Source organism: Ipomoea triloba, chromosome 2, assembly GCF_003576645.1.
Source record: "Ipomoea triloba cultivar NCNSP0323 chromosome 2, ASM357664v1".
NCBI classification, from domain to species: Eukaryota; Viridiplantae; Streptophyta; class Magnoliopsida; order Solanales; family Convolvulaceae; genus Ipomoea; species Ipomoea triloba.
In genome coordinates this window covers 11,466,324-11,484,963 of record NC_044917.1, presented here as the reverse complement: position 1 = coordinate 11,484,963, position 18,640 = coordinate 11,466,324, and the positions used below count along the sequence as shown (strand labels likewise).

The following is an 18,640-nucleotide window of genomic DNA, read 5'->3' as shown; positions in this document are numbered from 1 at the left end:
AAAAAAAAAAAAAAAAAAAAAAAAAAAGAAAAAAAAAAAAGAAGAGAAAGAACGATACATCGGAGACTATCAAAGCTGCGGCCATCGCGATCGCTTCGTCTGAGAGCCCTGTGCCTCAAATTCCAGTTCAGGTATACTCTGCTTCAAAAATTTCCTAATATTTTGTAAATTCATTCTGATTTAAATTTAGTTTTGGTCTGTTAGATCGGTGAGTTTGGTGAAATCTGCCTTGTTTTGAGCTGGTTTGTTGTTTTTCGTTCGATAAGGTTTGAGATCTGTTGATCTGATACATCAATTTAAGTTTTTTTTGTTCTTTTCAATTATTTTTTTAAAAAGATTTCATTCAATAAAAGGATTCTGGTTTGATGTCTGGTTTACCATCGATGGTGTAGCGCCTATAATTCTCTTCCACCACTGAATTGGTCTGTGGATGTTGCCGTTTCCTTCCCTGATTCTTAACTCCGTTGACCATTGAAATGGTGTATGCCGTCATACGTGACTCCAAAATTTAAACTACTTCTCGATCATGATTATCGGCATGCTCTTGCTCACAATATTGTTACCTTTCCTTTCACTCTTTGCCTACTCCATTGCTCCTTTGAAATGGAAAATCAACTAAGAAGATTTTAATTCCATTGGTTTTAGGAAAATTTTAATGTTTCATTTTGTAATAAATTTGGAACAACTATTAATATATATATATATATATATATATATATATATATATATATATATATATATATATATATATATATATATATATTGTGATCTATGTAATTAAAAGTTTACCAGTAAATTTTACTACTTACATGTATATCATCATACAACTTTGTAAACATTATACTTGGTATTTGGCTATTTGCTCTATATGAACATTGCATTTTAATTATGCCAACATGAACATATATTGGAGTATAAGTTTATAAATACACTTGAAAACATGTGAAAATCTGTTTATGTTCCTATTTGGGTGTAAGTAAATTTATGGATTCAAAACCAATATTAATATTTCTTGGGTGTAAGTAAATTTATGGATTCAAAACCAATATTAATATTTCTTGTTGGAACATCTATGATAACTTTTATATGGTCATTGTTTACAAATTACATGAACATTTAATTTACTACATGTCTACATGTGGATATAATAATGATGCATGTGGACATTTTATTATTTCTATATGAACATTCTTGCATATTATGTGAATTTTATGTCAAGAAAACAATGATGCCTTACTCTTGCTTGTTAGCTCCACTCATTTTGAGTGCATGAAATATTAACTCCACATTGGTTATGCTATATGCTACAACATGCACCATCACACAGAATAGAGGATGTGACCTTACAAGAAAAAGGAAACGGGATAGCAGATTCACAAACTGTAGGATCTAGTCAAATTTAGCATCTTCAACTATAAATACAGGGTTAATTGCATTTCTTTCTCGTTTTCTTTTTTCCATTTTCTTAGACAGAGGCTTTCTCCAATATATTTTTACACAAAATAAACAGGTAAAAGATGACCTTTTAATTTATTCATATTTTTCACATTTTTTTTATTTCCATAATTCTATTCAATTGATCTTGCTTTCTCTAGATTTCTAAAGTTGAATTGTACAATTTGCTGATTTGTCAGATGTATTTTATATGCAAATGAATGGAATATATATCTGCATGTTATTGGGTTTTAGGCCGTTTGATCTATGTTTTGTGACTGAGATTGTGTTTTTCTGGGAATTGATGTTCTATTAAATTGATAATTTAATTTAATATGTTTTGTTTAATTATTATTGGATTGGCATCTTTAAATGGTGTTTCTTGATTTGTTTAATGTTTGTTGTTTTGATTTCTGAATTTAATAATTTTGGCTTTGCTTTCTTTCAGACTTTTGGTTGCTTTGTCCAGAGATGTTAGAGCAGTTATTTATTTTCACTAGAGGGGGGTTGATCCTCTGGACCTGCAAAGAGCTTGGAAATGCTCTTAAAGGTTCTCCAATTGACATCTTGATTCGGTCTTGTCTCTTGGAAGAACGATCAGGTTCTACATCCTATAATTATGATGTGCCAGGAGCTGCTTATACTCTTAAGTGGACATTTCACAATGAACTTGGACTTGTATTTGTTGCTGTTTATCAGAGGATTCTCCATCTTTTGTATGTTGATGATCTACTAATGATGGTTAAGAAAGAGTTCTCAAAGATATATGATCCCAAAAGGACCTTGTACAATGACTTCGATGATATTTTTCAACAGCTTAAGAAGGAGGCAGAGGCACGCGTTGAGGAAATGAAGAAATCAAAGCAGGCGGGAAAGCCTATGAAGAATACTCTTGCTAAGAAGCAAGGACAAGTTCAGAGGGGCATGTTTGATGGAGGTAATAAAAAAAGTGAATCAGGAGATGATGGTGGAGAGGACAAGTTTAAAAACCGCTCACTAGAAAATGGCGATTCTAATTGTAGTTTTGAGAATGAGAGTTTGCCCGCAGAGGGGGCTGATAAGGGTAAAGAGAATGTTAACTCTAAAACTGGGGCATTCGATGTAAATAAGTTACTGAAACTTAGGTCTAAAGCTGGAAAGAAAACTGATACTGTTGTTAAAAAAGGTTCTAAGGCAGAGCCAAAGAAAATAATGAAAAAGAATAGAGTCTGGGATGATTCACCTGCAAAGGCAAAGTTAGATTTTACCGACCATGTGACTGAGGATGAGGTGCAGAATGTAGCAGCTGTGGCAGTGGATCAAGGTGAGAGTATGATGGACAAAGAGGAAATTATCAATGATAGTGAAAGTGAGGAGGATGATGAGGAACCAGAGAATGACAACAAGGTTGATACAAAGAAAAAATGGTGGTTCTCATCTATGTTCCAGAGGTAATTCCCCTACCCCTTCTCTATGAAGAAGGGGGATTTCTCCTCCCACCTAATTTTATTTGTTTTTTCCATTCTCTTCTCATCGACCACGCATTCTTCTTCCTGTTATTTGGTATTTATATTGGCGTCATTCTAGTCAATGATTTTCTTGTCTTCCCCCTTGAGAAAACTCTCTAATGATTGGCTTTTTCATTTGAGGAAAAAAGATTATTATTCATGCTTCTCTGGCAACCTTTTTGTAGTTCTATTGATATTCTGTTGTATGGCAACCACAAATATTTTAGTAATAGACTAAGAGAATTGATGAATGATAATGTAGAGTAAGGTGAACTCAATCAATATTTGTGAGACCATAGTTTGGAACTTTGGATGCAGCCCTTGTCCTCTTGCACATGCTTAGTGGGTCATTATTGTGATTATGTTGTTTGATTTTAGGTGTTACTGACTATAAAGCTGCCCTTGTTTAGTTGTTTTTGAGCACATAGATGCATGCCTGTTACTGTTTTGGGTTGCATCCATTTTGAAACTGTTTTGACATTGATATTATTTTTCACTTGCCCTTCCCTTTTTCCAGTATTGCAGGTAAGGCAAATTTAGAGAAGGCGGACCTGGAACTACCCTTAAAATCTCTTAAGGACATGCTTATGACCAAGAATGTGGTATGCTATTTCTGTATTTCATATAATGCTCTACCCACTAAACAAAAACAGAAAATGAAACCGAAATAGGGGAATGATTTCATTGATCAATGACCAAGCTTTTTGTTTGACAATCTTTTGAAGTTTTGATGTTTTCGTTAAAGTTTAATGATATTCTTTTTAGGCTGAGGAAATTGCTGAAAAGCTTTGTGAGTCAGTTGCAGCCAGCCTTGAGGGTAAAAAGCAAGCCTCCTTTACGAGAATTTCTTCAATAGTAAAGGTAGTATGACCATTAACATAAAAACAGGCTCCAAAAGGGAGCCTAAGGAATTAAGTAACATATATGTAATCTCAATTGCAAACATCTTTTTAATCCCATTGTTTACTTCCTTTTTGTAAAATTCTAACATGAAAGGCTCTGTTCATCAAACCAGGCTGCAATGGAGGAGGCTCTTGTCCGCATATTGACTCCTAAACGCTCCATTGATATTTTGAGGGATGTTCACGCAGCAAAGGAACAAGGGAAACCATATGTCGTGGTTTTTGTAGGGGTTAATGGAGTTGGGAAATCAACCAATCTTGCAAAGGTTAATTGATGTTTGATGCTTTATGGTATTTATCATGGAGCTGCTGCTCATGTATTTGACAAGCTTGTTTTGTCTGCTGTTTACAGGTTGCTTATTGGCTTCAACAGCATAAGATCAATGTAATGATGGCTGCTTGTGACACATTCCGATCAGGAGCTGTGGAGCAGCTACGAACTCATGCCCGTAGGCTTCAGGTATGTTATGACCTGTCTGTTTTTAGGGCTTTATTGTTCTGCTAGAATCATTTAAAATATGTGGAAATGATTGTGATGCCTGCCTGAACTTTGGCATTTATAGATCCCAATATTTGAGAAGGGCTATGAGAAAGACCCTGCAATTGTTGCAAAGGAAGCAATCCAAGAGGCCTCTCGCAATGGCTCTGATGTTGTCCTTGTCGATACAGCTGGTCGAATGCAGGTATTTGGATTTAATTAGAATCTTTGTACCACAACAGAATTCCATTACGTGTGTGTATTCAGCATGCATACAGACATATACATACTCACTTGGGACTTCAGATGCATGATTGGATGCATTATATCTAGTGTATGGGCTATGTTCATAGTCACCAGTACATATCTTCTTTTGCTTCCCGCAGGATAACGAACCATTGATGAGAGCACTATCAAAGCTTATTTATGTCAACAGTCCAGATTTAGTCCTGTTTGTTGGTGAGGCACTTGTGGGCAATGATGCTGTTGACCAATTATCAAAATTCAATCAGGTTTGAAGTTCATCCTCTGTGTGTGTGTTTATATATATATATATATCTTACTCTGTAATAGTTGTCTTACACACATTGTTATTGATTCTTGTTGTAGAAATTGGGCGATTTATCACCCTCACCAAATCCAAGATTAATCGATGGAATTCTCCTTACAAAGTTTGACACCATTGATGACAAGGTAAAATATGATCCTATTATTTCCCTTTTCGATGGAATAGGGGTACACTGGTCATTTTAAATGTGATATACGTTGATGGTTGCAGGTGGGAGCGGCATTATCCATGGTTTACATATCTGGAGCACCAGTCATGTTTGTGGGATGTGGGCAGTCGTATACAGACTTGAAGAAGCTCAATGTCAAGTCCATTGTCAAGACCCTGCTCAAGTAGTCGTGACCTTGTGTCGTTGTATCTTGCTTTCTATTGCTCAAACTTTAACGATCAAATCCTTGCTGCAGTTCTGTTTGTTGTGTCTGTTATGTGATATTAAGACTATGAATGCTGTTGCACTATGCCTTGTCTTTGTTATGTCATCTCAGGACTTTGAATGTTGAAGGTGAATAATCCCAAGTGCTTGCTTGCCTACCTCTCTTGTTCTTTTATTGTTGGAGCTGTTTCCCATAAATTTTATTAATTCCTTCCCACTGCCCAGTTCCCATAATATATTGTATATGCTGTGTTTTGAGATATTATCTTATTCAAATTGGGAATTTTCTTAAATGTCTTTTACTATAATGTGTGTTTGCTTCTTATTAAAAATACTTTTTGTCTTTTTTTTTTTTTTAATTTTTTTTTTTTAAATCTGGGTTTTTTTGGTCATCCAAATTAAGTTCACTGTTGCAATAATCAGTGCGGACCGACTGCCTAGAATCAGTTGTTATACCGTGGACCATGGTCATGATTGATACTGTAGTTTTGTTGAACTGATATTGCATTTGTGTTGAAAGGGAATTGCAGTTGTGCGGAATGGAGGCTTGAATTGATACTACAGTTGTGTTGAAAGAGAACTGCAGTTGCGCGGAAAGGGAACTGAAGTTGTGTTGCTGTTTTCATTAATCAAAATGACGCCGTTTTGAAGCGGGATCCACAATGGATTGTGGATCCACAATTCATTATATTGTGGATTGCGATCCACAATATAATTTGCGGCCTAAAATTGCACCGTAATCGGTGTTCTAAGTGGCTGATTCATTTTTTAGAGTAACTCTACATGTATTTTCAATTCCTACTCTCATTTTCTACTCCTATGTTTATTCATTTTTTTTTTTGATCCAATCAAATTTGAACACAAGTGGGAGTGATTTTGGGAGTACATGAAGTATTTTTGTTTGTTTTTTTTTTTTTATTACTATTAATTATTAAAGTACTTTCTTTGTCCTATTTTATATGTCAGGTTTGATTAACGAAATTTGATTGAAATTATTTACAATTTAATTTTTTATAATATTAAGTTTACAATTGCCAAAGACCTTGTGGTCTAGTGGCATCCGGTTTACACTCCCACATAGAAGGGAGTGAGTTTGAGCCTCAGTGGAGGCAACTGTAACTCTTTGTGCTTCAATCATGGTTGAAAAAATCGCTAGGCACTCCCTAGGCGCTCGGGGAGCGCCTAGCCGGGGATTAATCGGTGCATTGGCGTCCTTTTTTTTTTTTTTAATTTGTTTAAGTATTTTTTAATTTTTTAAAGACTAATAATTAAAAATTATATAATACTTTAATAATTAATAGTAAAATATTAAATATTAACCTAAAAAATATCTAAAGTTTGTACAATTTAGGATTATTTCGTTCAAACCGATGTTGTTTTGAGTGAAATTACCCATTAAAAAAAAGAACAATAGTTAATCGACCGACTAGAAGGCCTGGTCGGTGCCTAGTCGGTCTAGTCGACGCCTAGGCCGTGCTTTGGCGGGCTAGGCGGTCGCCTAGCCGGCCAGCCGCCTAGACCACCATTTAATGTGATACGTTAGGCGATCGACCAGCGCCTAGCGCCTAAGCGGGGATTAATCGACGCCTAGGCGGGATTTTTGCAACACAACTTCAGTAGGTTGAGAAAATAGCTATGAACAGATACTACATTGTAATTAGTATGTGAAATTTACTTATTTAGAAACTATATTAGAAGTACTATTAAATACAAAAAAAAAAAATAAAAATAAAAATTAGAGTAAAATACTAATAAAAACAAGCAAAGAAGAAATCAAGAGCTTGTTTAAATAATGAATACCAAGTAAGACAAATAAAAAAAATGAGACAGAAAAAGTATTAAATAATTTATAATTATCAAGTCTTAATTTTATTTTGAAAATCATATGATACATCATATCAAATTAGATTGGACCAAATTGGGTATAATTTTACAAGTTAGAGGATTAAATTGGACACTTTTATTGTTTAGGGACTAAATTACGTATTACCTAATAGTCGAGGAACCAAAATGGATATTAAACTTTATATTTTTATTATTTTATTTAACATATAAAAAATTAAAAATATATAAAATAATAATATTTAGTTATTAAAAAAAACACAGTTGGTTTCGGCGGACTTATTTTTGCCGAACACCAGAGCAGTTCTGCACGGATTGCTTTCCGACGGATACCAGTCCACCAGAACGAGAGAGCCATGACCATTTTGGCCGAAATCTGCCTCAAGCCATTTTAAAAAAATGACTTCCATAAAGAAATTCGGAAGTCATTTTCTGAATTTTTGGCCTCATTTAAAGTTGTTTACCGTTGACCATATTTTTCATGCCTTTCCAAACAAAGAAACTCGAAAAATGATTTTCAAAAATCATTTTTAAAATTTTCAAACATACCTTTAATAGAAAACACCATAAACAATGACACTATCGAATTTTCTTATAAGAAATATACAAGTAATACATATACATAAATTATAGAGCAAATATCAATTTTGGTCGCACGACTATTACCAAAATGATAATTTTGATCCGCATGTTTAATTTCTATCAATTTTTGTCCCACGATTATTATTTTAGTACCAATTTTGGTCCCACGACTATTGTTTTAGTGCCAAAATTCATTACAACGGTCACCCATCCGTCTAAAACGTGCAACAATCTAAAAATTTTAAAGGTATTTTCGTCATTTTCAACTTAATATATCAATTTGAGCATGAATAAAGAGATTTAAACCCTATGATTGATCATAATTCACTGTTCTCCTCCTCAAATTAATGTAAAATGAGGAAGAAAACTTTAAATCCATTTATTCATGATCAAATTGAGATATTAAGTAGAAAATGACGAAAATACCCTTAACAATTTTATATTTTTGCATGTTTTAAACGGATGGGTGACCTGCGCGATGAATATTGACATTAAAACAATAGTCGTGGATGAAAATTGGTACTAAAACAATAGTCGTGGGACTAAAATTAGTAGAAATTAAACATGTGGACCAAAATTGTCATTTTGCTTATAATCGTGGGACCAAAATTGGTATTTGCTCTAAATTATATAAGAATTGAATTAATCTTTCAAATTTTAATTCTAAATTGTCAAGTTTATTTTTAAAAAATTCCTCTTTTTTTTTTTTTTTGAGTACTACTAACTCTGTTACAATGTCGTGTCTGTTCATAGCCTACTGAAGCTCGAAGCCACTTCCATAATTCATGTGAGAGTGTAAATCGGGACACCGGGTGTCATTAAACCACAAGGTATTCAGCAATTCCTCTTTATTTGTTTGTTCCTCTTTATTTGTTTGTTTGTTTTTGTTTTTGTTTTCCTTCCAGACAGGGCCGGTTTTTTTATTTTGGTGGCCCTATTCTGAATAATAAATGAGGCACTACTTTTTTTTTTTTTTTTTTTTTCACTGTAGTTCAAATTAAAAACCATTGGAGCAGCAAAGTGTACTCATCAATTACACAAAGCAAACTAAATTCACTCACCAGAAAAATAGAAAGCTGCAGTATACATCAACAAAAACTCTCACAGAAGCACCTTGTGCATATCCATGACTTTATTCAGAACTGTAGCAAATTTGCAGTACCCTATAATACAAATTTGCACTATAATTGCAAATTTGCATTACCTAGTATTCAAATTTAAAGTAAATTGCCTAAATTTGCAGTAAATTGCAGTACTCTATAATGCTCATTTTTGTAATCGTTATATGTAATTCTTTATTATTTTGTTTCTTACGTTTTTCATATTTTTTAATGCCGAGAGCCATAATACATTAATATGTAAATTACAATTGAAATCAAACAACAATACACGGGTACAGACTACAGAGCAAACACATTATACATGTAAAATTAAATATTTAAAGTGAAAAAAAGATTGAAATAACCTAGAAACTGGAAAGCCCTTATTTTGGTCTGCCTACGATCTGCGAAATTGGGGAATTGGGGATTTTGATCTGCAATCTGCTCGGTGGCCGGTGCTCCGCTCTCCATCAGCTTCCTCGCGGCTCGCCGGTCGCCACCGCGGTTCGCCGGTCGCCTCCGCGCCTCGCTTCCGCAATCGCCAGTCGGCAGTCCGCGCCTCGCTTCCGCAATCGCCCGAAAACGAAACAGACATATGAGGATTGGGGATTGAGGACTCGGGAGTTAGGAGGCAATCAGGAGAACAAAACCTAAGTATAGGCCCGGTATAATTGCAAATAGATATACTACATAATAAGCCCCACGGCCCAAAATCCGGCCCTGCTTCCAGAAAGACTTTTGGGTAATAAGGAGTAGGACCCTTTCCGTTTCGGGCCGGCAAAGACAAATAGAATACGCAACTATCTGGTACTTAACACTGACTTGGATCAGTCATTCACATTGAACACTATCAGTTTCACATTTCGTTGATCATGGTGAGCGAGATTCTGTATTTGATTCTCTGTTTTCTTTCCATTTTTGTATTTTAATGCTTTTGTTTTTGATACTTTGGTAAACTTTCCGGTGGGCTCTTAGGCGGAGACAGGCGGCGGAGGAGAGTCAACCAAGCCTCAACTCTACTCCTACTGGCGGAGCTCTTGCTCTTGCCGTGTTAGGATTGCTCTCAATCTCAAAGGTTTACTTCTCTCTTTATTCGAACTATTCAACTATTCTATCCGAGTGACCCGAATTTCCGTACAAAATCTAAATTAAAAATAAATCAATATATAACAGGACTGGATTACGAGTACAAAGCAGTTAACCTGGCCAAAGGCGAACAATTCAGCCCTGGTTTGTTAAATTCTTCCTAGTGATCAATTTATGATTATCTTCTCCTAATCGTGTATCTGCCCTAAATTAAATCAATGAATGAATATTTCAAACAAAAATGGTCAACATAATAGTGTAGAGTTGTGCCAAGTATCTCCTGGTTTGATGACATCACTGTTACCATTCTAAATGAAAGGTCATAGGGCAGGTTCGAGTCCTATCCCAATCAAGAATGTTGGCATAATCATGTTGGGTAGACATTATGTATAGGTCAAATTGTAGTCACAAAAAAAAAATAGTGTAGAGTTGTCAATTTTGCAACATTGTGTACTTTAAATTTAAACATTGTTGGTGTGCATGGAAATGTAGAATTTTTGAAGCTCAATCCGATGGGGTATGTGCCGGCATTGGTTGATGGAGACATTGTTATTTCAGACTCTTTTGCTATTTTGATGGTGAGACTTCGCCTTTATGCTAGTGTGGTGTTAAGTATGGTATTCTATATGGAATAACTCTAAGTAATCATAATGTGCAGTATTTGGAAGAAAAGTATCCGCAGAATCCCTTGTTGCCGAAGGATCCTAAGTTAAAGGCTATAAATTTTCAGGTAAAATGTGGCAGTGAATTGATATTGGTACTCATTTCAGAGTACACTCTTAGAATCTGTCTAATATAGGCATAGATGCTAGCCTTTTCAATGCTGAAAGTATTGCATATAGCCTTTACCAGAATGCAGCTGGAAATTAAAATAAAATTGGATGACCAAGAAACACTAAGCTTAACTTGGTAGAATAATGAACATGATAGTTGAGTTGATTTCACCTTCACACAATGGTTGGCTGACATTTTCTGATTTTCATCATTTTGCCTTTCTAGCAGAATCATTTCAATCAAAAAATACTTGAGTTTCTATTGTGACACAGATCCCAGTATTGTAGACCATACTGTCAATCTCAGATTGCTCTGAGAGGCATGAGTTTATGACTTTCATTGTAAACAAATAGGAGTTTATAGGCTTGGCTGGCTTGCAAAATGTTATGTGCTCTAATCAAAAGAACTAGACATGGTGTGGGAGCACTAGATCGATGCCTTTTTGTGGTCCTTTGTGTCCTAAGCCAAATAGGGAGAGATAGGGGGTAACCTCAGCCAAGATGGCAAAAGATCCACACTTGTAACCACATGGTCACGAGTTCGAATCCTTGCCCCTTTGGTTTGAGCCGGTCAGTTATGGGTAATCTAGGCTGGTTTGCTTTTGGTCTTTTGCCGGTTAGGGTCACAAGGCGGGGTTTACCTACACCTAAAAGGGTTTTGGGGTTTCCCTCGTCATCCAAAAAAATAATTAGAAAAAAATAGGGAGATATACTTCCAATCAAAATATTGTGTAGACATAAAAATGAGTTTCATTTATGCCAATATCTTTGCACATCTGTTTTCTCTTATGTTTTTCAGTTGATTTAATTTTCTTCAATGTTCTTGTTATTTGATTATAGGCTGCGAATATTGTTTCTGCAAACATACAGCCTCTACAAAATCTAGCTATTCTTGTAAGTATGAAATTATAATTTGTGGCGATTCACAATAGGCCATCTTAATACATTCAGTTTGATTTGACATGGTGTCATGTTACTTTGTCATGCAACTGTAGAAATATATTGAAGACAAAGTTGGTCCTGATGAGAAAGTTCCATGGTGCCAGACTCATATAAAAAAAGGCTTTGCTGGTAAAAGTTTTGTTCCTATTGCCTTTCTTGAAATAAGAATTTAATTAGCATGGGACAGTACATTTAGATTTGATAGCTCTGGAATTTGAGCAGGAAGATGCACCTCCAATCTTTACTTACAACTTCTCACGCATTCCCCCCCCTTCCCTCCCCAAGAGCTCCAACTGTCTCTCTCTCAGAATCTTCCATTTCCTCAACTTGCTACTTATCATTGAACATCTTGAAGACCATAATTATATAGGCATTCCCTAATTACTATAACAAATAGAATATTTCACACTTCTTCCCAATGCATTATCTGATGAAATCCTGTTAAGTGTGATTGAAGTGCTCCATTGCACACTTGGTCTTTCATTTCTAGATATTGGGTTTTTGTGATTTTACTCCTGATACCAATTTTGCAGCATTGGAGAAGCTACTGAAAAGTTATGCTGGAAAGTTTGCCACTGGTGATGAAATTTATCTGGTTAGTTTCTTTGATACTTTCACTTGGACCACTGAGTATCCTAACAGTAGAATGCAGACTTCTGAAATTAGAAATAGAAGTCCTTCCCCCAACCCTGGGAGATTTCGAACTCAATTTACTTCATATGACTATTAAAAAAAAAAACCTGAAATGTCTATTACCATTTGGACCCACTGAAAATAGGTTCTATTGTAATAATAATTTGTCTATACTCACCACTTTTCATTTTTTGAGAAATATTTACACTAGTGAAATTTAGTGGTGTCTTAGAAATGATCTAAACTACTAATTGGAAAAGACTAAATTAATTGTGATAATTTTTATCAGTACTTGTAGTTTCTTGTTTGATTAACTTACATAACATTGTTTGGCTAATTTTTATGCACATTTGGAAAGTCAACTTTTCAAGGTTTTAGCCAAATACATTAGTTAGAAACAAAGCCTTTTCTCATTAATTTCAAAGTAGCAACTTTTATGGCTGAAAGCCATCCAGGGTTCTGAGTGTGAGTTTTGAAACAACAGAGTGCCAAAGTGTAGGTGTTTTTGAAACCTCAGACATATAGATGCAATATCCCTTCTTTACCTGCACATATTTTTCAGCCTAAACTACACAATCTAAACACCATTCAGGACAGGTAGTTTGACTAAACATCAAAGCTGAGGCCAGTAATTGATGATGGTGTCTGGATTCGAGTGTATTGTTTCATTTAGCTTTATATATGTGTATTTGCATGTGTGAAAAATCCTTCCATTTAGATATAATGCATATCAGATTTACCATTTTATAGAATATGCCCAACAATTCCCCATTCCAGCACGAACCTGTGACCTAGCACAGATACCACTTGTTAGGATCAATCGCTTACCACTACGCCAAAAGTTATAACTCACAGCGAAGGCGCAACTTTATTTCCTCATATATGCGGATATACCGCTACCACATTTTCGAGAGGCAGGATACTGGACTTGTTCTTTCACCGGCCTCTGCCCAACACTTATTAATTGATGTTTAACATGTCGGCTGCAATTTGCAGGCTGATCTATTTCTAGTGCCCCAAATCCATGCAGCAATCAACAGATTCAATGTGGATATGGTAATTCCTTATCCTAATTGTTATTTACTCTTGGTTTTCTCTTTATGTCACTTGGCTTCTCCTTACCGCTTCCAACTTTTAGTATAGTCTGTCTGGCTCTTACTCTTTGCCTGTTAACTACTTGTGTTTTCTTGAAACAGGCAGTACTTTGAATGACAGTAATTCCCGTTGTATATTTAAGTATTTCTTCTTACTAAATATGTTCTGTACTGAGAATGTTGAGTTTAATGCTATATGCAGAATGAATATCCCATTCTATCTCGCATATACGAGGCGTACAAAGAGGTACCTGCTATTCAAAATGCTATGCCGGAGAAACAGCCTGATAAACCCACCAGCTGAGGCAAGAGCTTGAGGTGATTTATCAATATAAACAAAACTTCTGTCTAATGTTGTAATGGTTTATGATTCTGATGGAAAGTGGTTTCCTGGATTATCTCAAATTGATACTAAATAATCCTCAATAATGATGCATTTCTCTTGTTTTTGAATTTTATTTACTGTATTCTGATATCATGTATACAAGTAATACAATGTTACCTTGTCAACAAGTGATATCACCAGCCGTGCCTTTCTTTAAAGCTTCACCTCAAATTAAGTTATAGCAAATTGAAGTGAGGATCCATGAAATGCAAGGCATTCAAGAATAGCTTAAGAAATCATTGCATTCCATGTAACAGAGTTCTTGTATGAACCCAACTCATAAAAATTCTTTCGAGGCATCTTTAAGGTTGTTCCATACACAAAGCCAAAGATCGAAAACTTGTCCTTTGGTTAAGGATGAATGAGTTCCTTTCACTCAATCACACCCCTAGGTTACAATAACCAATGTTGTTTCATCAAGATCTTTTGAAGCATTCACGGCAAAAAGCAAGAAGAAGAAGAATTGCAGGCGTAGGTAACGCTATATATAGCCAAATAGAATGATTGAATGACAAGAAAACTCCCTAACTTACCAATTCAACCACCTCTAACAGACAGGATGAGATGGATACAGAGATACAGAATGATGTGAACGTATGTAAAAGACTCTAGCCTGGAGTCCTGGACTAGAGTACTCTTCCTCCAATACACTCCCTAGCGGAGGTAAGCTGGAGACCCGATATTTGAACCAAATTTAATTCGGATATGTTCGGTTCAAGTGAAATTATATGTTGGATATACTCAAAATTTTATTTTTTAAAGGGAAAATTGCATCTTTGGTCCCTGAGCTTTAACCAAGTTCCGACTCAGTCCCTGAGTTATGACCGTATCCGAGTTTAGTCCCTCAGTTATGAACAAAGTGGCGCATTTGGTCCCTGGCCGTTAAAACTAACGGAAAAATTAAAAATAATTAAAATTTGAGGGGTAAAATAGGAAATTCACATTTTATTCTTCTTCTTATATCAAAATCACTTTTATAACATTATTTTTCACTTCTTAGCCTCTTATTTTCAATATTTTTCAATTCTAAAAGCATTTCAATAATTTTAGTATGACTTGTTAGGAGTCTGACTCTCGTATAACAAACTTAAAACCTAGTACAAACAAAGAAACACTTGATCATTGTGTTTAGGCATCTGAAAACACTATCCTAATAATTTTCGATTTTCTTTACTAAGCAACAAAGGTAATCAAACTAGAACTTTTGAGATACAAAACTCTGTTTTCTTAAAACCTGAGTAATGAAAGAGGAACCTAAGAATCAATTATAAAAATTTTAAAAACTTTTGTAACTTCAAAAAATGACAATTGACTAAACTATTGCATACAAAATATTTTTTACATACTAAAAATCTCAAGTTATTCTTTTGGTGAAATTCTCATAAAAGCAACCTGAGAAATTTGAAATTATTTTGTATCTCAGAAGTTCTAGTTTGATACCTTTGTTGCTTAGTAAAGGAAACCAAAAATTATTAGGATAGTGTTTTCAGATGCTTAAAAACAATGATCAAGTGTTTCTTTGTTTGTACTAGGTCTTAAGTTTGTTATACGAGAGCTAGACTCCTAACAAGTCATACTAAAGTTATTGAAATGCTTTTAGAATTAAAAAATATTGAAAATAAGAGGCTAAGAAGTGAAAAATAATGTTATAAAAGTGATTTTGATATAAGAAGGATAATAAAATGTGAATTTCCTATTTTACCCTTCAAATTTTAACTATTTTTTAATTTTTCCGTTAGTTTTAACGGCCAGGGACCAAATGCGCCACTTCGTTCATAACTGAGGGACTAAACTCGGATACGGCCATAACTCAGGGACTGAGTCGGAACTTGCTTAAAGCTCAGGGACCAAAGATGCAATTTTCCCTTTTTTAAAATCAATTTTGAGTATTTTAATGATTTTATTATTTCTGTATTTATATTTTTTCATATATTATCAAACTAAAAATACAAAACAGTGAAATACTAATAATTAATTAAGAGACTTATGAAAATTATATATTATTAATTGTAAAATACATTTAAAATTAAATATATAATTTATATTATTATATTTATTATAAAATTTCGGTTAGTTTGGGTTTCGAATCAATTATAGATAAAATTTTAACACCCGATATCCGAATCAAATTTATATTTAGATATACTATAATTAAAAATATCCAAACCGATAACTATTTAGATACACCCGAAATTAAAAATTTTGGTTCAAGTTTCGAGTGTTGGTTCAGATAATCAAAATTATGCCCACCCCTAAGCTTAATCAACCCTTGGTGTTAGACTTATTTCTATAGAGATTATGGATTAGACTCATTAGAGACTTTGAGTCTTTGAGGTATGTCTTAACCATAGTTAAGTCATATTATACTTTTACATTTTATTGAGATATTGTGAATAATCTGTGATTGTTGATTTTATTCTGCAGTAATGTTATAGTGTTATTGTGGTTTTTCTGTGAATATGTGATTGGGGTTATTATGTGAATATGTGATTGTGATTTATTTTGTATTTCTATTATGATATTAGGGTTTTCTACATTTAGGGTATTCCCTAATTAGGGTTTGCCTTAATTTAATAAAAGTGTGGAAGTCCTTAGGGTTGTTTTGGAAAGCAGGAAAATGACTTATGGAAAATGAATCATTTCCAGAATACACTTTCTTTTCTAGTGTTTGGTTACATTCTGAAAAACTGTCTTCATGTGTTTGGTTCATTTTCTGGAAAATGTGTACAATTGTATAATTTTATATTTTAATAATTTTATTTAAAAAACAAAAAAAATTATAATAATATTATTTATTAAAAAATTAAATAAAATAACATGATTTCCAGCGGAAACCAGAGCAGATTTGCTCTGGTTTCCTGGTTTCTGCGGAGACTAGTACATACTAGTCTCCACTGGAAACTAGAGTAGTTCTGACGGACTAATTTCTAGAGCTTTTTGGTGAGGCGAGAGTCGAAGCAGATGAGAGAAGGCAAATCGTAAAGAAGAGTGGAAGACTTCGCAAAATGACTTCTCCAATAAAAAAAGGGAAGTCATTTTCTGGAAAAATGTCTTCTTTTCCTTTGACGAACACATTAATTTTCATTGACCACATTTTCCCCTCTTAGGCCATCTCCAATGGGCACGCTATCTCTCCAAAACATTAAAAAAAAATGGCGCAGAAGGTCTCCAACAAACACGTCATATTGGCAAAAAAATGGAGGAGAGTGAACAGTGTAGCGCCAAATTTGGTGTTACACTGTTCACTTCAAGCCATAGTTGGCCTGAAAGTTTTTTCCCGTTTTGCCCTCTAGCATTGTTTTTAATTCCTTTTATATCCTTAGTTAGTTTTAATATATTTTTATATTTTGTTAAATTATTAAATATAAATTTTATGTTATTAAAAATAAATTATATCATTTGAAAGATCGCATCAAGACGATTTAAACAAGACTAATATTGAATATAGAATAATTAAAAATGAAACTGCATAAAGTATAAATTTAACAAAATTAAATATAAAAAATTACTTTTATATTATTTGCATAATATTGTATTATAATTATATTTTATATTAAAATATTTAAAGATAATACAAAGTATTAATTTTTTAGAAAGCAAATTATTTTAGTGAAGAAATAAAATTTGGTGTAGAATTTGGTGTAATGGGTTAGAGATAGAAAAAATTTGGTGTAAGAATATGCTGGAAATATTTCTTTTGGTGTAGAATTTGGTGTAAATGGTTGGAGATAGTCTTACCAAACACTAAAATTCCATAAAATGATTTCCAAACACCACCTTAGTTTTGTATACTTTCTCCAAGCCTCATTGGACTAGTACTAGAATATAGTTAGTGATAATTCCTTTCGTTTATAAAGTTTGATAATTCTAGTGTTTGTTGAGTTCATTTTGTAGATTTTTTTAGTTTGTATTAGATATATTATAAACACCTGTCCGCACTTTCTTTTGTGTAATTAGCTAATAGTTAATCAAATTCACTGCATATTATAATTTAGATATTCTATATTGATTATTGACTTAAATGAAAGTATCGAGAATGTTGGCAGATGATTAATAAAGAGCTTACATACGATCTTATATTTGTTTTATTTGTGAATTTAAAACATTCCTAGTCTAAGTGTATATGGTTTATACTAGAAGTATAATGATTTGAACCACTAAATCCTTTTTTGACTAATCAATGTTCTGATGCCTAATACTCACTATTCGACGGATATCACTCTGACTGTAATTATGTTACAAATGTATATCTATGTATTGATCAGTACAATAGTTCGGTATAGTGAGTTCAGTACAATAGTGTCTGTGTGTAATAGAATGTCCCCCTCTTCTATGACATGGTTCTTCTTATACTTGTAGTACAACGGCTCTTCTGTACTTGTAACGGTTGCTTAGTATCCACACTAAGTGAGGGTAATGACTTCAAGGAGCCGTTGGAGTAACTCCTCTTCAATGTGTCTTTCTTGTATAACGAGTGTCAGTTTGACTTCCCACGTCCGTTTGTCTTCCTGCAATCCGGGTTAATACCGTTTGTGGTTCCGGGTCAGGTGCTGACCCAATTACCCTGTCACCATCCCCCCATTCCTTAGCTAGCGAGAGTAACCGAGGTAGCTTGGGAGTAATAACCTATATAACTTTAAGAATAATAACTTGTATAAAGTTTTTAGGTAGGATCTTATAAGGAAATCTCCTTGATTTTGAAAATATTTCCTAGCCTCCATCATAATTCTTATAATTCCCTTTCCTTTTATAAGCCTTTGTTTTTAGTATAAAAATTCTTCCCCCTCCTTCTTTTCTTTTTTTACCGTCCCATCAATTCTGCCTCACCACACCTCCTGGTACGTTCTCTTATCCTAATTATAATTTTTTTTCAAACTCTAATAACAGGGGAGGCCGAGGTGGGGCACCTCGGCCCCTCACGATATGCCTCGGTTCTGTGCCGAGGCGAAGGCATTTCTGTC

The 18,640-nt window shown here is 34.1% G+C and overlaps 2 protein-coding genes across 2 annotated transcripts; both read left to right on the top strand.

Moving 5' to 3' along the window:
* On the top strand, positions 1–5,402 carry LOC116009962 (signal recognition particle receptor subunit alpha-like). The gene is made up of 10 exons (XM_031249186.1): positions 1–131; positions 1,883–2,864; positions 3,439–3,523; positions 3,687–3,782; positions 3,937–4,089; positions 4,176–4,283; positions 4,387–4,506; positions 4,688–4,813; positions 4,911–4,994; positions 5,080–5,402. The coding sequence occupies exons 2-10, from the start codon at positions 1,906–1,908 to the stop codon at positions 5,203–5,205; spliced, it is 1,857 nt and encodes a 618-aa protein (XP_031105046.1). The 5' UTR covers positions 1–131; positions 1,883–1,905; the 3' UTR covers positions 5,206–5,402.
* A 3,573-nt stretch (positions 5,403–8,975) lies between these two features.
* LOC116010471 (glutathione S-transferase zeta class-like) lies at positions 8,976–13,807 on the top strand. The gene is made up of 10 exons (XM_031249897.1): positions 8,976–9,641; positions 9,742–9,841; positions 9,940–9,996; positions 10,345–10,430; positions 10,511–10,582; positions 11,466–11,519; positions 11,621–11,696; positions 12,101–12,162; positions 13,197–13,256; positions 13,497–13,807. Exons 1-10 carry the CDS (start codon positions 9,639–9,641, stop codon positions 13,596–13,598), a joined length of 672 nt encoding a protein of 223 aa, XP_031105757.1. The 5' UTR covers positions 8,976–9,638; the 3' UTR covers positions 13,599–13,807.
* Positions 13,808–18,640: the final 4,833 nt, after the last annotated feature.